The sequence below is a fragment of the Anomalospiza imberbis genome, chromosome 22 (assembly GCF_031753505.1).
Source record: "Anomalospiza imberbis isolate Cuckoo-Finch-1a 21T00152 chromosome 22, ASM3175350v1, whole genome shotgun sequence".
In the NCBI taxonomy this organism is placed as follows: Eukaryota; Metazoa; Chordata; class Aves; order Passeriformes; family Viduidae; genus Anomalospiza; species Anomalospiza imberbis.
Window position 1 is genome coordinate 8,114,846 of NC_089702.1, and position 21,235 is coordinate 8,136,080.

Here is a 21,235-nt window from a genome sequence, read left to right on the forward strand (position 1 = left end):
CTCTGCTCCCTGCTGTCCCCACGTGTCCCCCCAGCGCAGGTCTCTGTCCCAGCCCAGGCCATGTCCCCCTCACCCCCCCAGTCCCCTGGGTTACCCCCAGCTCTGTCCGCACCCCCCGGGGACCCCCGTGTTTGTGTCAACCCCGCTCCTCTCCCGGGGACTCCCTGTCCGTGTTCCCCCTGCCCCGGGCCATGCCCAGGTGTGTCCCGCCGTGTCCCCAAACCCCCGGGGGTCCCCACGCGTGTGAGACCTCCCCCCCCCCACACCCCAAAAAACCTTCCCCGTGACCCGGCGGGAGGGGAAGGGCTCCCGGCGGCCGGGAGTCAGCGGGCGGTGCCGCCGGGACCGGGACCGGGACCGGGACCGGAGTCGTTCCGAGAACCGGGCGGAAGCAGGATTGGGAACGGGGCGGAAGCGGGACAAGAACCGGGAGAGGAACCGGGCCGAAGCGGAACAGGAACCGGGAGAGGAACCGGGCGGAAGCGGGGCACGAACCGGGACAGGAACCGGGCGGAAGCGGGGCCGGAAGCCGCGAGGAAGCGGGAGCAGGAGCCGGGCGGCCGCGGGCCCGGAGCCGGGCGGAAGTGGGGCAGCGGCGCCTCGGGACGGAGCGGGACCCATGGAGGTTGTGGGAGGGACAGCGGGGCTGGGGGGGACACGGGGGGTCGGGGACCGGGACCGCGGCCACGTCTGACCCGACCCCGTCTGTCCGCAGGATCCCGGCCCCGAGCCTGACCCCGGCCCCGGCCCCGGCCCCGGCCCCGGCCCGGCCGCCGAGAGCCCGGCGGAGCTGAGCCCCCCGGGGCTGGAAGGTGATTCCGAGGGAGGCCGGGGAGGTCCCGGCATGCGGGGGGGTCCCGGCACGGGAGGTGACGCGTTCATTTGGGTGTCCCAAGGGCTGCAGCTGCTGGGGGGTTCTGTCCTGGAGTGTGGGGTATCCCGGAGCCGGCTGTGGCAGGATTTAGGATGCCCCATGACTGCGGATATCCCGGAGTTAGGGGTGTCCCGGAGTTAGGAGTATCCTGGAGCCCCGAGCTGGGTGTGGCAGGATTTGGGATGCCCCATGACTGCGGGTATCCCGGAGTTAGGGGTGTCCCAGAGCCCCGAGCCGGGTGTAGCAGGATTTGGGATGCCCCATGACTGCGGGTATCCCGGAGTTAGGGGTGTCCCAGAGCCCTGAGCTGGGTGTGGCAGGATTTGGGATGCCCCATGACTGCGGGTATCCCGGAGTTACGGGTGTCTTGGAGTTAGGGGTGTCTCGGAGTTAGGCGTGTCCTGGAGCCCCGAGCTGGGTGTGGCAGGATTTGGGATGCCCCATGACTGCGGGTATCCCGGAGTTAGGGGTGTCCCAGAGCCCTGAGCTGGGTGTCCCAGAATTGATAGTGAAATGGGACTTGGGGAATTGGAGGGTTTGCGGTGTTCCGGGATTTGGGATATTCCGGGAATTGGTGTGTCGTGGGATTTGGGGTGTCCTGGGATTGGGGATGTCCTGGGTTTTGGGGTGTTCCAGGTTTTGGGGTGCCCCTTCACGCTGCCACCCCAGGGGACACTCACCGCGGTGCCTACACCGCCTTCATGAAATCCCATCGCTGCTACGACCTGATCCCCACCAGCTCCAAACTGGTCGTCTTCGACACATCCCTGCAGGTGTGCCAGGGCCGGGGGGGGGGCACTTTTGGGGCCGGGGAGGCACTTTTGGGGCTCCCTGACTCCCTTGCCTGCAGGTGAAGAAGGCGTTCTTCGCGCTGGTCACCAACGGTGTCCGGGCAGCCCCGCTCTGGGACAGCAAAAAGCAAAGTTTTGTAGGTGAGCGAGGGGTCCGGGGGTCTCTGGGGGCTGAGGGGGGCTGGCAGGACCCTCCTCACCCTGCCTGCCCCCCAGGAATGCTGACCATCACCGACTTCATCAACATCCTGCACCGCTACTACAAATCCCCCATGGTGAGGGCCGGGTTCTACCGGGGGCTGAGGTCGGGCTCTGCCTGCCCCAGCTGACCCTGGGTGGGTGATCTGGGTTTCTCCTCCTCCTCACAGGTGCAGATCTATGAGCTGGAGGAACATAAAATAGAGACGTGGAGAGGTGAGGGGGTTCACTGCTGGCTGCCTCCCGCCCTTCCCGGCGTGCCCGGAGCCCCCCCAGGGCTGTGTCCCACCCCCCCATCCCCTCACCCACCCCTCTCCCCACAGAGGTTTATCTGCAAGACTCCTTCAAGCCACTGGTCTGCATTTCCCCCAATGCCAGGTACCCCGGGGGGCAGGGAGAGGGGCACAGCTGGTGGTGGCACTCCCAGGAACACCCCAAATCCCCCCCCACTTCCCCTCCCACAGCCTGTTTGACGCCGTCTCCTCCCTGATCCGGAACAAGATCCATCGCCTGCCCGTCATCGACCCCGACTCGGGGAACACGCTCTACATCCTCACCCACAAACGCATCCTCAAGTTCCTCAAGCTCTTTGTAAGTCTCTGCCCCTTGGTGATGGTGGGGGCCAGACCAGGATTCTCGGCCTGGGCTGTGCCAGGGCCATACTGGGACCCCAGCCCGGGCTGTGCCTGGTGCCTGTTCCAGGTACTACCCCAGGACGTTCACCCTGGGCTGTACCAGGGGCCACCCTGAGCCTCTCAGCCCAGGCTGTGCCAGAGGTTGCCCCAGGACCCCCATCCCGAGCTGTGCCAGGTCCCTGAGCCAGGTGCTACCCTGGGGCACCCAGTCCAGGCTGTACAAAGTGCCAACTCCCTGTGCCAGGGGCTGCCCTGAGACCCCCATGTCAGGCTGAGCCAAAAGCTGCCCCAGAACCCTTGGCTGCTCCAGGGGTCACTCTGAAACCCCCACCCTGGGCTGTGCAGGTATCTGCACACCAGGTACCACCAGCTCTGGGTGGGCACAGCTCTGGTACCTCACCACACAATGCAGTGCCAGAGGACCCCCAGGACTCCGCGTGGACCCTCCCCACCGCCCCTGCTCTGCACCCCAGCTCTTTATGCTTTCGCCCCCAGACCTGGGCTCAGCGCTGTCCCCTCACTGTCCCCGCAGATCACAGAGGTGCCCAAGCCTGAGTTCATGGCACGGACGTTGGAGGAGCTGAAGATCGGCACCTACAGCAACATCGCCGTGGTTGGCACCAGCACCCCCATCTACGTGGCCCTGGGCATCTTTGTGCAGCACCGCGTCTCCGCGCTGCCCGTGGTCGACGACTCGGGTAAGGATGTCCTGTCCTCGCTTTGGCTGTCCCCAAGTGACCACCCTGGGGGCCGTGTCCCCTCCGGAGCGCCGGGGGCTTGGCTGAGCTGCTCCCCTCCCTCCCCAGGGCGCGTGGTGGACATCTACTCCAAATTCGACGTTATTGTGAGTACAGCTGGGGGGAAATCCTGGGCTGGGGGGATGCTGTGGGGTGGTGGGGGTCTCCTAATCCCGGCTGTGTCTCCAATGCTTGTCCCTGCCCCAGAACCTGGCAGCTGAAAAGACCTACAACAACCTGGACGTGACGGTGACGCGGGCGCTGCAGCACCGCTCCCACTACTTCGAGGGCGTCCTCAAGTGTTACAAGCACGAGACGCTGGAAACCATCATCAACCGCCTGGTCGAGGCCGAGGTAACTGTCCCGGGGTGCTGGGGGGTCGTGGGGCGGGGAGGCCGGGGTCCCTGCACCCCCTCAGCCCCTCTCTGTGTCCCCCCTCCCCAGGTCCACCGGCTGGTGGTGGTGGATGAGAGCGATGTGGTTAAAGGGATCGTCTCCCTCTCGGACATCCTGCAAGCCCTGGTCCTCCCACAGGGCCCCTGAGGCAGTGAGGGAGGGGGTGCAGTCCTCCCAAGCCCCCCCACACTCTCTTCTCCTGTAACACTGTGCCCCCCCGGGCTGCTGGGGACACCCGGGGTATGCCCCCACTCACCAGCAGCATCCAGCAATAACCCCCAGCCCTGGGGCAGCCCCTGCTGCCCTTCCCTGGGTGGGGGGAGCCCGCAGCCCCCCCACGCCGTGCCCTGCCCCCCAAAGCCGTGAGGGTGATGGGGGCAGCCCACAAACTCCCTGGGGAGCCGGGCCAGGGTCACCCCTAGCCATGCCAGGGCTGTTCCTGTGTGGCCTCTCGTCCCTGTCACCCTGCACCCTCTCCCTGGGTTTGGTGAAACCCACTCAGCTCCACCCGGCCTGGGGACCCCCCCACGCCCCCGGGGCTTTCCCCCGAGGTTCCCCTGGCTGTGCCCACACCCGCCACTGCTTCGTGTGTGAAGAGAAACCACGAATAAACACAGACCTGGCACCACCCTGGCTCCGTGCAGGGCACGGGGGGCACTGCCCAGGGAGGGGGTGTGTGGGGAGGGGGTGTGGCCCCCCCGTGGGAAGGGGGAATCTGCTGAGCTCGCCCAGACCCTAAATCCCTGTTTGTTACGCCTGTGGCTTTTCTAAAAGGCCAGGATTGGGGATGGGACAGAGACGGGGACCTGGCAGGACATGGGGACCCTCTGGTGGGCACCACGGCGAGCGGGGGGAGTCGGGCAGGGGCTGGGGGAGGTTGAGGGGGGAGCTGGATGTTCGGGTCCCGCGGGGGTCCGGCGGGGGTCGCAGGCAGCTGGGACACCGGAGTTTGCAGCCGATGTCCAGAGGGGAGGCGCGAGGCCCGGCCGTGCTGAGCGAGGCACATTCCTGGCGGGGAGGGGACGGCCGGCCCGGGGACCCTGCCCGTGCCAGTCCCGGGGTCCGGCAGAGGCCGCGGAGCGAGGTAAGCGCCGGGCAGGTACCGGGGGGCCCGGGGGACTCGCGGGGGGGGCCGTGCCGGTTGCCATGCCGCCGCCGGAGGGTTGCTAAGCTCCGCTCGGAGCCCGCGTGGGCTGCAGCGCTCGGTGCCAAACCCGCCATCGCCTGCTTGTCGCAGGGGGGGAAGGGATCCCGCGGGGGGGGTGGGGGGGACACAAACACACACACGCGACTCGACACCCCTGGGACGGCCGGTGGGGTCCCCGCGGTGCGCCGGTCTCCCGGCCGCCCGGGGGTCAGCGTGTCCCGAGGTGGCACCGGGCGGGACACGGGGTCCCCGGGGGCACACGTGCGGCAGGTGGGTGCGTGTGGGTGGGTTCGTGGCTCCTCCGAGGCTCCGGTGAGCCCCCCGCGGCGGGGACCCCCCTCTCGGCCGGGGCCATGCTGGGGGGTCCGGAGCGGGGTGCGGGGCGCCTGCGGATCTGCGAGCGGACCAAGCTGGTGCTGGTGGAGATCGACACGGTGGCGTGTTGCAGCCCGGGTACCGGCATGGCTGCGGGGTGCTGGCCCGAGCCCCCCTGGACCTACCGCCGCATCGCCGGGGAGTACGCGTGAGTGGGGACCGTGGCGGGGGGGTGGGGGGTCTGTCATGCTCCCCTCCCTCGCTCCCCTCACTCCCCGTCTCTGTCTTGCAGGTACCTGGAGAAGCGCTTTGTGGCCGAGCTGGCCCCCCCCTGGCCCCCAGTGCCCTCCAACCCCCCTTGTCGCCTGCAGGACCTCACCGCCCGGCCCCGGGTACCCCCCACCCCCTGCCCCCCGCGACAGCTTGAGGGGCCAGGGGGCAGCGGACCCTGGGGGGGGCACCCTGTGCCTACGCCTCGGCCGCCGGTGTCGGGGGACAAGCTGGGCCCCCCCACCTACGAGGTGCACATGCAGCGGGTGCAGGCAGCCCACGCCCGCCGTGGGGGACCCCCGCCTTACATCGCACCCCCCGCCTATGACGGTCCCCACCGCACCCTGCAGCTCCGCCCCCCGCGGGGACCCCGCAGCCCCCCGCCGGCACCCCGGGCCCGGGGGGCTGTGCTGGGGGGCTGGAGCCACACGCTGCCCCGGGCGGCCACCGAGGCCAAGCACCGGTGGCCCCGTGGGATGCAGCTATCCCCAGGAGGGCCTGGCACCCCCCGGCACTGCCAGACGCTGCCACGGGCGGCAGCCGGCCGGGAGCGGGTGCCGGGGCGCGGGAGGGGGCAGCGGGGGACGGGGGGACACGTCCTCATTGACGCCACCCGTGTGGTGGTCCGGGCCCAGTACGTGCCACCCCCGCAGCGACAGCAGGTCCGCTATGCCAGGGGCTCCCTGGGGCCTGGCACCCCTCCTCGCAGCCCTTCCGTGCCCTCCGGGGTTGGCAGCCCTTCTGCTGCTCCCTCGCCCCCACGGGAGCCCTCCGGCAGCCCCCGCAGCCCGCGGCAGAGCCCGGGGGGGTGCAGGGGTGCCCGCGGGCGGCCCCCCCCGCGGCGGCCGGTGCTGTACGCCCAGGCGCTGCGCGAAGCCGTGTCCCGCATCCGCCGGCACACGGCGCCCGACTCGGACTCGGATGCCGAGGGCAGCGTGGGGGGCTCCCGGCAGCGCCTCTGCCGAGACCCCCGCGCCTACAGCAGCAGCAGCAGCAGCCTGGAGAGCACCGGGGCCCCCCCGGGCCCCGCCAGCCCCACCCCTGCCTGAGAGGTGGGGCTTGCCGGGGTGTGGCACTTCTGGGGCGGGGCTTGCTGGGGTGTGGTTCTCGGGGGCGGGGCTTGGCGGGTGGTCTCGGGGGCGGGGCTCAGGACTGGAGTTCCCACGGGCTGACCCCAATAAAAGCTCCGCGGTCCCGGTGCGCTGCCTCTGCCCCTGTTTGTGTGAGGTCGGGGGGCGGGGGGCCATCACCCCCTCAGGCCTCTCTCTGTGGCCCCCAGCAAGGACACAGGTGTCTGGGCACGCCCCCGTGACATTCCCGGTGTCCGGACCCCTTCCCCCCTCCCCCCCCGGTATGTTGTCGGGGTCAGTCGGAGGTCCCGGGTGTCCCGGCGGCCACCACAGTGCGTCACAACACGGGCAGGACGTGCCAGCTCCCCCCGTATCCCCCATAATGAGTAGGTGAGCACGGCAGGTCTGGCCCTCGGCCACCGGCCCCACGTCACGGCCGGGGGGGGACCCCGTGTGACTCACCGGGGGGGGAACTGTCCCCCCCAAACAGCCGCCACCTCTTAGTCACGCTGCGGGGGGGGGGGGGAGGATCCCCGCGGCCCCAGGAAACCGCACAAATATCGTGTCCAATTTGCACGTTATTTAAAACCGGCTCCTCCCCCGCCCCCCCTGCGCGACCCTGTCATTATCCCGGTGACACCGGCCCGGAGGTCACGGCACGGGGCAGCTGCAGCAGCAAGGCCACCCGGTAGGCCTGGGGGGGCACCCCCAGGGCCACGTCACCCCATGTGTCCCCTGTCCTGGCGCGTGGCCAGGATGGCATCAAAGTCCCACACCTGGGTCTGGCCTGAGCCACAACGGCAACTGCAGCCCACCGTGGCACAGCTGTGGTCCTGCACCCGGTATGGTGGCACCTGGCACGGCTTGGCATGGCCTGGCATGGCATAGGATGGTTGGCGAGGTGTGGTATGAGCCACGCGCCTTGTCACGGATTGTCATGGCACGATGCAGTCTGCCACGGCCTGGCACGCTTTGGAGCATGGCTAGGTATGACCCAGCACGTCTTGGCACAGCTTGGTATAGCCTGGCACAGCATGGCACAGGTCAGCTTGGCACAGCAGCCTGGCATGGCTTGGCAAAGCCCAGAAGAGCCAAGCACAACTCGGCAGCCTTGGCACAGTTTTGCATGGCAAGGGACAGCCCAGCAAAGCCCAGAACAGCTCAGTGCAGCCTGGCAGAGCTTGGCACAGCCTGATACCACCTGACATGGCTCAGCGTGGCTCGGCAAAGCCCAGAACACTTGGCATCGCCTGTTTGGCACAGCTCATCACGGCTGGGCACAACTTGGCGCAACTTAGCGTAGCCTGGCATGGTCCAGTTTGGCACAACACAGCACGGCATGGCCAGCACAGCTTCACAAAGCCCGGGACAAGCCAGAACAGCTCTTTGCAACTTGGCACGGCTTGGCACAGGCTGGTATAGCCTGGCATGGCTCAACACAAACTAACACAACTTGACACAGGCTGGTATAGCCTGGCATGGCTCAACACAAACTAACACAACTTGACACAGGCTGGTATAGCCTGGCATGGCTCAGCACAGCCTGGCACAGCCCAGCACAGCACGTCATGCCTCGGCTCGGCGCGGTGCCCGGCGTGGCGCGGGGTGTCCCAGACGCGGGGGCAGCGGCGCGGCCCTTCCCGTGGGATCAGCTCCTGCCCAAACCCGCTCCCCGCCGGGAAAATCACCTTCTAATTCGGGCTGCGCCGGCGCCAGCGCCTTCCCCCGGCACCCCCGGGGGCACCCGCCGGCCCCCGAAACTCGCCACAGCCTGGGGTGCCCCCGGGGCCGGGGGGGGGGCTCAGGCCGTGGGGGTGCCAACGCGTGGGACCGGGGGGCCCCCGCCCGGTACCGGAGCCCCCGGAGAGGGACGCGTTGTCGCCTGTGGCCGCCAGATGTCGCCGCGCAGCCGGTGACCGATCGCACCGGGGGGCACCGGGGGTCCTTGCCTGCGCCGGGAGCGGCGCGGGGAGCGGTGCTGCGTCCCCAAAGAGCCGTCAGCCACGTGTGACCTCCGTGCCGGTGCTGTCTGAGAGCCACGGCAGTCCTGTGTGTCACCCGGGCTGGCGATGTCCCCAGGGAGCTGTGACCCTCGTGTGTCACTGGTGACGGTGGTGTCCCCAGAGGGCTGGGTCCGAGGATGTTGTGCCAGCCCTGGCTGTGTTCCCAGAGAGCCATGACCCACATGTGTCATGGGTGCTGGTGGTGTCTGAGAGCCACGACCCTTGTGTGTCACTTGTGACAGCGATGTCACCACGGACCTGTGCCCATGTGTGTGCTGCTGCGGCTGCTGTCCCCAGACAGCCGCGACCCGTGGTGTGTCACTGGTGGTGACTGGCGTCCCCAGAGAGCCATGTCTCATGTGTCACCGGTGTTGGCAATGTCCCAAAGGAGCCACATCCATGTATGTGCCAGTGCTGGCGGTGTCCCCAGAAAGCTGTGACCTTCGTGTGTCACTGGTGACAATGGTGTCCCCAGAGATTTGTGTCTCTGTATGTGCTGCTGTTGGCAGTGTCCCCGCAGAGCCGTGACCCGCACGTGCAGCTGGCACTGGCCATGCCGCATCCCACGCGTGCCAGCGGCACTGTCCGTGTCCCCACAGCGCGGTGTCACCTGCCACGCCACGTTCCTGACCATCCCCATCCCTGTCCCCAGCGCGTCCCTGCGTCCCAGCGCTCCTGCCCGCGGTGCCGGCTCTCCCAGGCCGCGCGAGGAGCCGGTGGGAAGGGTCCGGTGAATGCGGCATTGTTGCGCGGGGTTGGAGTCACAGATAATTACCTCAATTAGTTACAATGGCAGAGTAATAAATACAGGCTTAGCGGCTCCTTCCCCACTGCGGCTTCTCAGATTAATCCAGCCCGGGCGAGCGGAGCTGAAAGGATTGATGGACAATTCATTAAACCCGCCGAATGCCGCACAAGGCACCCGTGAAGGCCGGCGTTAGCCCCCGGCGGCTCCGCTTTGTCCCTAATTGTTCGTCTCGGGCATTGGTCACCTATCAGGGAGTGGGTGACGGCGACGGTCCCCCCGGGGCTGGCATGCCCGGGGATTAGAGGCCAGCGCTGCCACCGTTGCTGGGCGCGTTGGCCCCGCGCCGGAGGAATGCGGCGGATGGGAGGGGGCGGCCGGACAAGCCGGGAGCTGGCGGGACGTGGGTCCGCATCGACCGGAGGCGAGGGGAGCCGGGACGGGGCTGTGCCGCTGGCGATGGTGACAGGGGATGGGATGGGATGGGATGGGATGGGATGGGATGGGATGGGATGGGAGGGGATGGGGACGGTGCCGCAGGTGGGATGGGGCCACCTGAGGGTCTGGGCAGGTGGGCACAGCTCTGTCTGTCCGTCCTGCACCTCTGGATACTGTCCTGTCCTTCTGTCCTGCATTCTGGAAATGACAGAGTCCTCCTGCCCCACACTTCTGGGCACTGTCCTGTCCTGTCTTGCACCTCTGTGAATGACACAATTCCTCTGTCCTGCACCTCTGGGCACTCTCCTGTCCCTCTGTCTGGATTCTGGATGGGAATGACACCATCCCTCTGTCCCACACCTCTAGGCATGGTTCTGTTCTGCATCTCTCTGTGTCGTCCTGTCTCTCTGTCCAGAAACTTTGAGCATTGTCCTGTCTTTCTGTCCTGAACTTTGGGGAATGTCACCAACCTACTGTACTGCACCCCTGGGCATGGCTCTGCCCCTCTGTCCTGCACCACTGAGCACTGCCCTGTTCCAGTGTTCCACACTTCTGGGAATGGCATCTTTCCTCTGTCCTGGAAGCACTCCTGTCCCTCTGTCCTGCACTTCTATGTCATCCTCTCTCTCTGTCCCACACCGCCAGGCAGAGCCCCCCTGCACCCCACCCCTGAACAGGGCTGTCCCAGGCTGTCATCAGGCCCAGCTTGTGGCCACCATCCAGCTGTTACCCGGCTTCCCAGATGTGACAGCCTGGTGCAGGATGGGACCGCCCTCTCCCTGGCCCTGCTGCTGGCCCTGTCCCTGTGCTGGCCCACAGCAGCTATTTCCAGCACCCAGGAATATTTGTCCAAGCCGGGGAGGTCTGTGCCCCGTGCCCAGGGTGCCCCTGCCCACCCGGGGGTCACGGCTGCCCAAGGTGCCCAGCAGGACACACAGGAAAAGCTGAGTAACAGAGGTGACTTATAAGAATGTCATTATCTATATTCCTGACTCCTACCGCAGGAAAACAGGCTATTTTCATGCTGAAGCAGGAGCAGAATTTAGCAGGCAGATAACCCGGCAGGCGGGAGATGCTCGGAGGGTTATTTCGGGCTGTGTTCCTTTCCAGGCGTTTTCCTTGCCTTTTGGTATTTTATTCTCCACGCTGGGCTGTGTTTTGACCTTGGCGCGGGCAGCGGGGGCCCCCAGGGTTTTTTTCCCCCCCTCCTCTGAGTCTAAACATCAACTTTTCCACTATCGGCTCCGCGGGATATTTCGGGTGGTGGCAGCGTCATCCCGCAGCCTTTGATGCGGCAGAGCCTCAGGGGCCCCGAGAGGTTCCCGGCTCTGGGGGGGAGCCCAGGCTGTGGGGACCCCCGGGACAGGTGGGCACCAGGCTGGGGGTCCCCCAGACACAAAGAGGGAGGTTCTGAAGTCCCCAAGTGTGAAGTCATGGTGCAGGGGGATGCGTGGACCCTGTGCCCACCGCAGGGGTGCCCATCACAGGGGGATGCCCATCTTGGTGGGAAACCCATCCCCGTGGGATGCCTGTCCCATAGGGATGCCCTTCCCAAGGATGCCCGTTCTGGGGATATGCCCACCCCATTGGGATGCTTATTGCAGGGCAAAACCCATCTCAGGGCACGTCCTGCGTGCTGAATTCCCATCCCGGCCCAATCCAGTGGGAGGACTGTCCCAAGATGATGCCCATTCTGACGGGATGCCCATTCCAGAGGGATGCCCGTCTGGAGGGAAGCCTGTCCCAGAGAGATGCCCATCCCAGGAGGATAGCCTTGCCAGCAGAACACCTGCCAACCACGGAGCTGCATCCCCCCTTTACCACAGCATTTCTCTTGTGGTCACGCATGGATGTAGGGCTGTTTGTGGGGCCAGTGGCCATCTCTGCCCCCTCTGGCCCCTGCCCCGGTAACCCCGGTGCCCTCCCCGGCCCTGCTTTTCCCCCGGAGCCAAGGGGAGCCGTCAGCCCCGGCCGGTAGCGGTGATGGACGATGCTCATTCCCTGTCTGTCGTCTTGTACCTCCCGGGGCCGCTCCCAACGCCCGGCCTCGGCGGCACCAGCCCAACCGCCCCGGCAAATTCCAGCATCGGAGATGCCGCAGTCAAGGTGCCATGGTGATGGGCGCCGCAGCCGTGGGGATGGACGTCCCGGCCGGGAGCGGCGGCAGGAATGGCTGGGATGGAGACGGGCACAGCGTGAGAAGGAAGGGGGTCTGCGGGGAGGGGATGGCAGAGAGTGGAGGGAAGGAGGAGAAAGATGGACAGACAGCAGCCGGAGGGGCTGATGGACGTGGAACGGGGAGGTGAGGGGATGGAGAAGTGATGGATGGACAGATGGACGTGGACAGTACATCCCACAGTTTGGGATCCATTGGTGTCCTCCCACAGCTCATCCCCTCCTTCCCCCAGCCCCCCCAGACACAAATCAGGGCAGGACTGATAAAAATATATTCTTTATTCTTCTCTAAAGGCTATCAATGACACCTGTAACAAAGCATCATTATTATTAATTATTATTAATTATTATTATCTTTAATTATAAAAAACAGGGCCTGGGGCCAGCAAAGCAGGGTGGGGGCGGCAGCACCAAACCGTCCACAATAAATATTTTATTTACAGCAAGAAGGGACCCCGTGGAGCCGGGGAGTGGCCGGGAAGGTGCTTGGCACTGAGCCCACCCATGGCAGGATGGGGGTCCCTAGGACACATCCATACCCCCACCCATAGGTGCCTTCAATCCAGCCGGGCACCCGTCATGGGGGGTGGGTGGCGCAGACCCCCTCCGGGGCTGGGCAGGGTGGTCTCGGGCTAGGTCACAGGCACTCGTGCAGCACCTGGGTGTTGGTGCAGTTGAGGCAGCTGACGTGGCAGCACCAGTGGAAGGTGCAGTTGCAGCGCTCGGTGACGCGCTGGGTGCGCGTGCGGTACCCGCGCCCGCAGCACAGCAGCTCGCACCCGTCCAGCCCCGGCGAGGAGCTGTTGCAGAACCTCCCGGCCGTGCCTGCCGTGCCTGTCTTCCCACTGTAGGTGCAGAAATTGGGGGATTTCTCAAAGTAGACGAGGTCATGGGGCGAGGGGGGCTTGTGGGCCGGGTTCTCAGGCTCCAAGTGATGCAGCTCCACGCGCGACGCCCGGTTGCTGCCCTTGTTGCCGTAGATGACGCGGGAAGCGCCGTCAAAGCGATCCTTCAGGACGTCGCCCACGGCACGGAAGGTGGGCAGCCGCATCCAGCAGGTGCGGACGGTGCAGGAGCCTGACATGCCGTGGCACTTGCACTCCTGGCGCATCTCTGAGAAGACCGTCTGGAAGGAAAGGGGAATTTGGGGCCTTGTGAGCAGCCTGGGACCCCCGTGGGGACCACCGTGCTCCTACACCCCTCGTTTCTGCAGTGTCACATCATGCTTGGACATCACTTGTCCCAAAGGCAAGAGTGAAACCCATCCCCAGCTGTTCCCAACACACACACGGGAACAGGCTGAAGATCTTGGTGGCCATGCTCGTCTCCGTGCCCACCCCAATGCTGCCCACAGCCCCAGTGCCCTCGCCAAGCCGCCAGTGCCCTCACCATGCGCCCGGCCTCGTTGTTGTGCAGGTTCATGAGGAAACGCAGGTCTCGGCCCTTCTCGCTGGAGTCCACAAACTCCCTCCCAAAGAGGCGACCGAAGTCGATGTTGTCACTGCAGCCCCCCCAGTGCCAGTCAGGGCCCCCAGGGCCACGGCGCCGGTAGTCACAGGTGCAGGACTCGATGGACCCCTCCGAGCATGACCGGGCCACCGAGTGTGTCACGCCGGCACTGGTGATGGCAAAGATGAACGCTGTCTCCCGGCAGCCTGTGGAGGGAGCGGGGCCTCAGGATGCTGCTGGGATGGGGAGGGGGTACCCACCGGCACCCCCAACCACCCATCACGATGGGCTGGTGATGCCCCATGGCAAACCAGGGGGGCTTTGATGAGCATCCCAACTTGGGGGTGCATGGAGGAGGTCTGGGGACCCCTGTGCTGACCCTCAGCCTCACCCCGGTTGACGATTTTGCCGAAGATGTTGGGGCCCTGGGAGGTGGGACAGTTCCAGCGGCGGTTGCGGAACTGCCACTTGCACTCCTTGATGGCAGTCTGGAGACCGGAGCTGACGCTGTGCAGGATGCCGGGGTTCTGCCGGATCAGCTTGCGCTGCTTTCGGCTCAGCAGCTGCAGGCTGGGGTCCAGCACCAGCTGCACGTTCTTGGAATCTGTCAGCAGGTTGGTGGACGAGGCCACGTTGATGATGCCCCTGTGGCACAGGTGGGGATGGTGACCACTAGTGGGGGGTGCCCAGCACCTCCCTCCTCACCTCAGCCTCCCCGCAGCATTCCCTGTAGGGATCCCAAACGGGGGTCGCAGCCCTGTATCCCCCCACACGCCCCATCCCTGCGTACAGGGCAGTCCCTGCTGTGCCTGTGCCAGCCCCGCCCTCCCGCCTCACCACCCCGGTGCCGGTACCGGTGCCGGTGCCGGTGCCGGTGCTGTCCGACTCACCACCACCGCCCGCTGTTGTTCACTGCCAGCGTGTTGGAGAGGGAGGAGAGGGCCAGAGCCCAGAGTGCCCGGAGCGCCAGCCCCAGCGCGGCGGCGCGCATGGCTCCGGCCCCGGGAGCCCCGGCAGAGTGCGCGGGCGAGCGGCCGTCCCGGTATTTATGGTGCCGCAGAGCCCCCGGCCCGGCCGCTACATCCACGCGTGTTTCCGGACGCGCGGGGCGGCTCCGAGATGAGGACGGCCGCGAGGGGACGCGGGGAGCGCCGGGCGGGCGGGCGGGCCGGCACCGCCGCCGCCACCGGGTTGCAGCCGGTGGCTGGGGCGCGGCGTCGGGTGTGCGGTGCCCGGCGCACACTGACCGGGCCCTGGAGCGCGGCGTCGGGCGCTCCGTTCGCGGTGCCGGTTCTGGGGACCCGGTGCTCGGCACTCTGTGCGCGGTACCCGGTGTCGGTACCGGTGCTGGTTCTCGGTGGTCCGTGCGCGGTACCCGGTGTCGGTGGTCGGTACCGGCAGCTCCCCGGGGAGCCGGCACGGCTGGACTCGGCTCGGCGCGGCGGGTGCACAGCGCTCAGCACCCGGGAGCATCTTCCAGCCCCTTCCCTCTTATAGGGGCGGCGCGGAGGGTCCCCGTGGGCCGGTCCCGCCGCGCGGGGCCTCCCCGCGTCCTCGCCCTAACAATGGGGAGCGGCGGAGCTGCGGCATCTCTTACGGGGCGGCGGGAGCGGCGGCGCCGGGGCTGTCCGTCACGGCCCGGATTAGCCCGGCGGGTGGCTGCGCCCCGGCCCCGTGCCCAGAGCTCCCGGCTGCCGCCCCCCGCCTTCCCCGCCGTCCCGCGCACACGTTCTGCAGGCACCGGCACCGGCACCGGCGGGGGGAGCCCGGCACGGCCCGCGACAGCTCCCGGCGCAAGGAGGAGCTGGTCCCGGAATAACCTGGGACGGCCCCGGACGGCTCCGGGCGCACGGAGGGAGCGGGGAACGGGGAGAGCCCGGGATGTCCCGGGACAGCCTGGGGTGCACAGGGGTAGGAGTGACGGGATCTCCCGGGACGGCCCCGGGCGCACGGGGGAGGCAGAGCTCCGTGACAACCCAAGGCGCACGGGGGAGCACAGCCCCGGGAAAGCCCGGGGACACCGTCCTGGGGCCGCCGGCTTTCCGGGGGACGCGACGTGCAGTCCCCAGGGACGTGGACCGTCGAGGCTGCTGGGCGCCCCTCCGGAGCCCACGGAGCCCTCTCTCCCGTCCTAGTCCGTGCCCAGCGGGACGGGGCTACAGCCTCTTCCAGCCGCTCGAGCCCAGGTTGTCCCGGGCTGTCCCGGCGGCACCCCGGACCCCCGTGAACGTGCCCGTGGACACCCACGGTGTCTACAGCCCGCGTGGGCGCGGCACGGTCCCGCACGCTGCCCCGGAGCGCCCAGTCTGGGCCGGTACCAGGTGTCGGAGGTAGGGATGGACCGGGGGGTGGAGGGGTTGAGGGATGTGGGATAGAAGGAAGGTCAGGGGGTGCTCGGACGCTGGTGGGAGCCGGCTTGACGTGCCCACGGCCAGAACATGGGCACGCAGGGCTGGTGCTGGCCCGGTCTCGGCTGGGACAAGACTGTCCCCGTCATCCCCTGCCCGGTCCGGCTGTGGGTGGGTGTGAAGTCCCCAGTGCGGGGCCCGACGGGCCGGGGGGCCTGAGCTGAGTCCCCCGTTGGGGCGGGAACCGGGGGGGGTAATCCCCCTGCCGCGGTTTCCCCGGACCAGTCATGCGGGGCCGGATTAGCCCCGCTCGCCCGTCACGGCCCGGGGCCGCCCCTCACCAGTTTAATTCAAGGACGGACAAAGCCCGGGACGGCGGCGGGGGTGGGGGGCTCGCACCGGCACCCACCCGCACCCCTTCCCCCGGCCCGGGAGGAGCCCAGGGCCGAGCCGGGGTCTGCTCCAGCACGGCTCTCCCGCCTCCCCCGCCCCGGTTCCCGGCCGGGCCGGGCCGTGTCCACGCCCTCGGGCCTCCGCCCCGTCGGGGCTCCCGGGGCTGAGGTCAGCGGCCGCGGGGAGGCCCCGGGGCGCGGCTGGGAGGGCCCTGCCCGGGGCTGTGCCACCAGCGGCGGGGCGCAACCACGGCCCTCGCCTCCCCCGCTCCATCCCGGGACCCTCCGGCCCTCGCACTCCCTGCCCGCTGCCCCGAGCCCCCGTTCCCCCCATTCTCTCTGCTGCAGCCCACGGCGGCCCGGCGGCCCGATGCTCGGGATCCCCCCAGTCCTGGGGTGCCGCTGGAACAGTTCCCGCAGCCGTCGGGGCGGCCGGTGCTGCCCGGCGCGCCCGGGGTGGCCGCCGGTACCTGGCTGGCAGCGGGGGGCATCCGTCCTGTCCCGTGGCGCCGAGCAGGGACGGACAAGCGGCCAACGGGGACAGACGGACGTGGGAAGCACCCGCGGGTTCCTCGTGCCCGGCCCCGGCCCCTGCCCTGCCTGCGAGCACCGGAGCAGCCTCCGTACCGACGATATCGGCACGGTGCGGGGGTGCTCAGCCTGTCCCCCCGTGACGGCGTGGAGGTCCCGGTCCCTCGTGAAGCACAGAGACCCCTCCCCGGTCGGGACTCTGCCGCTCCGGTGCTCATGGCGGGGGCGGAAGACCCGGCACCCCCCTCTTCCCACATTCCCATCCCCGCTCCCCTTCGGACGAGGCTCTGCCCCCCCGGTGCGGGTCCCGGTGCCCGCAGGAACGGGATGATGGCGGGGGGGGGGGGGACACACTCGCACACGGGGACTCCCCCTCCCTCACAGCGTCCCCCCCGCACTGCTGCAGCCGTTGCCATGGTAACGCCTCGTGGCTCTCCCGCTCCCCCCCCCCCCCCACCCCCCCTCCGCCGCTCCCCGCGCGCGCCCCCGGTCCCGGGGAGGGGGGGTTGCGGGAAGCGGTGCGGGGCGGCGGGGTTGGGGGGGGGGGGGGGGGGGCACCGGGCGCTCTCGCGAGATCGGCGCGATCGGGGCCTCCGCTTCCGGCGGCGGGAGCGGTGCAGAGTCAGCGGCGGCGGGGGCGGAACCGGCACCGGCACCAGGTGCGGGGGGCCGCACCGCTCGGGGATGCGGGGCGCGGGCATCGCCGTGGGGTGTGCGGGGGTACGCGGGGGGGGGGGTCGGCACCGCACCGGCGCGGGGGGGCTGCAGCGTGTGCCGGGGTGCCCGGTGCGGCGGGGGCGCGGAGCCCCGGCGGGTAGGGGTCGTACCGGGGGCGGGGGGGGGGGAGATGCGGTGCGGTGCGGTGCGGTGCGGCGGGCGGGGGCGGGGGGCAATGCGCAAGGGGGGGGCGGCGCAGTGCGGGGTGGAGAGGCGGTGTTTTGGGGGCGCGCTGCGATGGGGGGGTGGTAAAGAAGGGGAGCGGTGAATTCGGGGGTCCCGGGGGCGCGGGGGCTGCACACGCTGGGGGGGAAGGGGCGCGCTGCGGTGGCGGGGGGCGATGGGGGCCTCCCCCTCCGGCGAGGCTGCGGTGATGGGGGCATCGTGCGGAGGCTGGGGGTGCAGAGGAGGGGTCGGGTCCGGGGGGGCGCTCTGCTCCCCTCGAGGAGAGCAACAGCCCTGCCTCAGTTTCCCCCAGTGCAGCACCCTGGGCTTTCCTTTTGCGGGGTGCAGCGGGGGGCGGCTCAGCGTCCCCATCTTTGCAGCTCCCCCATATCGAGCTGCACACAGAGACACCCCCGTGCAGTGCGCGGCCCCCTCCCCAGCCCCTTGCCTGGGGTCCCCCAAGCCCTGCATCCCCCCAAGACATGAGGCTCCCCGATTCCTGCAGCCCCCCGCTGGCACGGGGGACCCCTCAGCTCCACCCCTGCAGATTTCAGGGCCTCCCCCAGCCTGCCCCATGCCCCCGCAGGATCCGGCCTCGGAGCCAGCGCCGCCGTCACCATGGGCAACATCTTCGGGAACCTGCTGAAGAGCCTGATTGGGAAGAAGGAGATGCGGATCCTGATGGTGGGGCTGGACGCCGCTGGGAAGACCACCATCCTCTACAAGCTCAAACTGGGGGAGATCGTCACCACCATCCCCACCATCGGTGGGTGAGGTTGTGGGGGCACTGAGTAGAGACCGCTCCCCATCTGGGCTCCTTCGAAGGGGCTGGTGGCTCCCCGTGCCTCAGTTTCCCTCCACTGTCGCTCCCCGCAGGGTTCAACGTCGAGACAGTGGAGTACAAGAACATCAGCTTCACCGTGTGGGATGTGGGTGGGCAGGACAAGATCCGGCCCCTCTGGAGGCATTACTTCCAAAACACCCAGGGTAGGTGTCTCAGGGGACAGCGTGGGGGGACTCGGGGAGCAGGGTGGCCACAGGAACCCCGTCAGTGCCCGCTCCTCTCGCCAGGGCTGATCTTCGTGGTGGACAGCAACGACCGGGAGCGGGTGAACGAGGCGCGGGAGGAGCTGATGCGGATGCTGGCGGAGGATGAGCTGAGGGACGCCGTCCTCCTCGTCTTCGCCAACAAGCAGGTGGGTCTGGGGGCGGGGAGGGCCCTGTGGCTGGACTGAGACATCCCCAGGGTGTCAGGGCAGCTATCTGGTGTAGGACTTGCTGTGGCATCAAGGCTGCTGTCAAAGAGGCTGTGTGACAGAGCCACGTCCATCCCTGCGGCACCGGGGATGGTGGTGGCCCCCCGGGGCCGTCCCCGTGGCACCAGGGCTGGTCATCATCATGGCTCTGGCCACCCCTGCGGTATCAGGGCTGGTGTCTCGCATCCCCGTGGCGGATTCCCACTCCTTCCTGTCGCATCAGGGCTGATGATGTCCCCTGTGGCAGAGTTGTGCCCACCCCCATGGCATCAGGGCTGCTGCCAGCCCCCGCGGAGGGGTCGTATCCGTTCCTGCAGCATGGGGCCCCTGGGTGACCTCCCTTGTCCGCTCCAGGACCTGCCCAATGCCATGAACGCAGCGGAGATCACGGACAAGCTGGGGCTGCACTCCCTGCGCCACCGTAACTGGTACATCCAGGCCACCTGTGCCACCAGCGGGGATGGGCTCTACGAGGGCCTCGACTGGCTCGCCAATCAGCTCAAGAACAAGAAGTGAGGGGGGGTCCCCCTGTGCCCCCTCGGCCCACCCCTGGGCCGTGCCAGGGCCCCCCCCCGGCCGCCCCCTCCCTGCCCCGGTTGGGTTTTGCTTTCTTCTGGCACCGGTTGCTGTGGGGTTTTTCGCCTTTTTTGGGGTCCCCCTGGTTCCCCTCGGATCTCGTGTGTGCGTGCGTGGAATTAGAGCTCTATATAACGCCCAGGGGGGGCAGGGGCAGAGCCCCGGGAGGGTGGGATAGGGGCTGGGGGGGCCACCTCAGCACTGCCCCTGCCTGGGGGGGCCGGGGACACCCCGTCCCCATGCATGTCCCTGCACCCCTCGCCTTCCTCTGGACCAAATGTGGGGGCAGCAGGGCCATGGGGGGGATTTGGGACTGTACACCTCCCCCTCCCTCCCAGCACCCCCTCCCGGCCCCGCGTGCCCCCCCCCGGGCATCCCACACGTCCCCGGCCCCCCCATGTCACTTCGAGGCAGGTCTCCTTCCCGCAGCGTGACCCCCGCAGAGTGGGGAGCGGGGTGGGGGGCACAGGGCTACCAGGACCTCTGTGGTCCCCCTGGCCGTGCCCCCCTCCTCGCCCTGGCCGCCTGCCCCCCCCCCTCCCCCCCCATGCCAGCATAGTGATTGTATGTCCCTGCCCCTCACGGACGGACAGTGTCCCCCTCCCCACCCCGTACTGTGCCCCCCCCTCCCCAGCACCGTATTTATACCCCGGTCTGTGCTTGGTGTGACGTGTCGCTGCGGCTCTGCCCTGTCCAGGGACGTGTGTTCTCAGCGCCCCCCTCCCCCCCAGCCCCCAGCGCCTGAGACGGTGGGTGACCTCCCCTGACCCCCCCCCCTTGGATATTAAACATGTTTTATGTAGCTCTGCCCCTCGTCTCTTCTTCCGCAGCACCCCCCCCCCCCACACACCCCCAGCGTGGGGGTCCCGCGGAGGGGACGGTGATGGACAGCCCTGGGCTGGCTTTAATTAGAAAGAGCTTAACGGGGCGGGGGGGGGGGGGGGGGGTGAGGTTGGGGCTGGCAGGGGGCGAGGGCCCCCCCCCAACCCTTCCCAGGCTCATCTTTAGGGGAATATTGGATGAAATGGTAAATCCCATTAGCGCTAATCCCAGCTGGGGCGTGGGGACGGTGCCAGTGCTGGGATGGGCGCGAGTGGGACTTGGACCCCCCCCCCGCCACCCCTACCCCATGTCACCCCCCCTGCATGGGTTAAGGGGGAATGAGTGGCATTTGGGGCCAGCACTGCCATGCCATCCCCGTGTCCCCTCTGCACTGCTGGCCGCGGGGGCTGTTGGCCGTGTCTGTGACACCAGGGGGCTGTGCTGGGGGCTCCCTGGTGGCTGGGAGCTGCAGAGCCAGCACCAGGGCCCAGAATGGGGTGAGCAGGGCCCAGCACTCCGGAATGGAGTGACCAGAGCCAGCACCAGGGCCCAGAATGGGGTGACCAAGACCCAGCACTCCAGAATGGGGTGACCAGAGCCAGCACCAGGGCCCAGAATGGGGTGAGCAGGGCCCAGCACTCCGGAATGGGGTGACCAGAGCCAGCACCAGGGCCCAGAATGGGGTGAGCAGGGCCCAGCACTCCAGAATGGGGTGACCAGAGCCAGCACCAGGGCCCAGAATGGGGTGAGCAGGGCCCAGCACTCTGGAATGGGGTGACCAGAGCCAGCACCAGGGCCCAGAATGGGGTGACCAAGACCCAGCACTCCGGAATGGGGTGACCAGAGCCAGCACCAGGGCCCAGAATGGGGTGACCAGGGCCCAGCACTCCAGAATGGGGTGACCAGAGCCAGCACCAGGGCCCAGAATGGGGTGACCAAGACCCAGCACTCCGGAATGGGGTGACCAGAGCCAGCACCAGGGCCCAGAATGGGGTGAGCAGGGCCCAGCACTCCAGAATGGGGTGACCAGAGCCAGCACCAGGGCCCAGAACGGGGTGAGCAGGGCCCAGCACTCCGGAATGGGGTGACCAGAGCCAGCACCAGGGCCCAGAATGGGGTGACCAAGACCCAGCACTCCGGAATGGGGTGACCAGAGCCAGCACCAGGGCCCAGAATGGGGTGAGC

General features: G+C 68.3%; 4 protein-coding genes across 10 annotated transcripts; 3 read left to right on the forward strand and 1 right to left on the reverse strand.

Annotated features, from left to right (window-relative positions):
• Window positions 1-541: 541 nt before the first annotated feature.
• PRKAG1 (protein kinase AMP-activated non-catalytic subunit gamma 1) lies at window positions 542-4,259 on the forward strand. 5 transcript variants are annotated; one of them, XM_068212612.1, is made up of 12 exons: window positions 543-625; window positions 716-812; window positions 1,511-1,647; window positions 1,725-1,806; window positions 1,882-1,940; window positions 2,034-2,079; window positions 2,187-2,241; window positions 2,328-2,454; window positions 3,031-3,196; window positions 3,305-3,342; window positions 3,443-3,589; window positions 3,680-4,259. In XM_068212612.1, the coding sequence occupies exons 1-12, from the start codon at window positions 620-622 to the stop codon at window positions 3,776-3,778; spliced, it is 1,059 nt and encodes a 352-aa protein (XP_068068713.1). In that variant the 5' UTR covers window positions 543-619; the 3' UTR covers window positions 3,779-4,259. The 5 variants fall into 5 exon arrangements, with proteins under 5 accessions (XP_068068711.1, XP_068068712.1, XP_068068713.1 ...); XM_068212613.1 differs by having other exon boundaries at window positions 1,544-1,647; XM_068212610.1 differs by having other exon boundaries at window positions 542-628; window positions 731-812; window positions 1,725-1,940.
• Window positions 4,260-4,868: 609 nt separating this feature from the next.
• DDN (dendrin) lies at window positions 4,869-6,490 on the forward strand. The gene is made up of 2 exons (XM_068212605.1): window positions 4,869-5,301; window positions 5,386-6,490. The coding sequence occupies exons 1-2, from the start codon at window positions 5,132-5,134 to the stop codon at window positions 6,410-6,412; spliced, it is 1,197 nt and encodes a 398-aa protein (XP_068068706.1). The 5' UTR covers window positions 4,869-5,131; the 3' UTR covers window positions 6,413-6,490.
• Window positions 6,491-12,002: 5,512 nt separating this feature from the next.
• WNT1 (Wnt family member 1) lies at window positions 12,003-14,450 on the reverse strand. Its single transcript, XM_068212615.1, has 4 exons — window positions 14,134-14,450; window positions 13,635-13,888; window positions 13,184-13,449; window positions 12,003-12,920 (listed from the first exon to the last, which is right to left on the reverse strand). The coding sequence occupies exons 1-4, from the start codon at window positions 14,232-14,234 to the stop codon at window positions 12,432-12,434; spliced, it is 1,110 nt and encodes a 369-aa protein (XP_068068716.1). The 5' UTR covers window positions 14,235-14,450; the 3' UTR covers window positions 12,003-12,431.
• Window positions 14,451-14,977: 527 nt separating this feature from the next.
• Window positions 14,978-19,571, forward strand: LOC137487002 (ADP-ribosylation factor 3). Of its 3 annotated transcripts, XM_068212641.1 has the most exons (5): window positions 17,028-17,173; window positions 17,983-18,162; window positions 18,273-18,383; window positions 18,468-18,592; window positions 19,007-19,571. In XM_068212641.1, the coding sequence occupies exons 2-5, from the start codon at window positions 18,015-18,017 to the stop codon at window positions 19,166-19,168; spliced, it is 546 nt and encodes a 181-aa protein (XP_068068742.1). In that variant the 5' UTR covers window positions 17,028-17,173; window positions 17,983-18,014; the 3' UTR covers window positions 19,169-19,571. The 3 variants fall into 3 exon arrangements, with proteins under 3 accessions (XP_068068741.1, XP_068068740.1, XP_068068742.1); XM_068212640.1 differs by lacking the exon at window positions 17,028-17,173 and adding an exon at window positions 14,978-14,996 and having other exon boundaries at window positions 17,980-18,162; window positions 18,273-18,592; XM_068212639.1 differs by having other exon boundaries at window positions 17,026-17,173; window positions 18,273-18,592.
• Window positions 19,572-21,235: the final 1,664 nt, after the last annotated feature.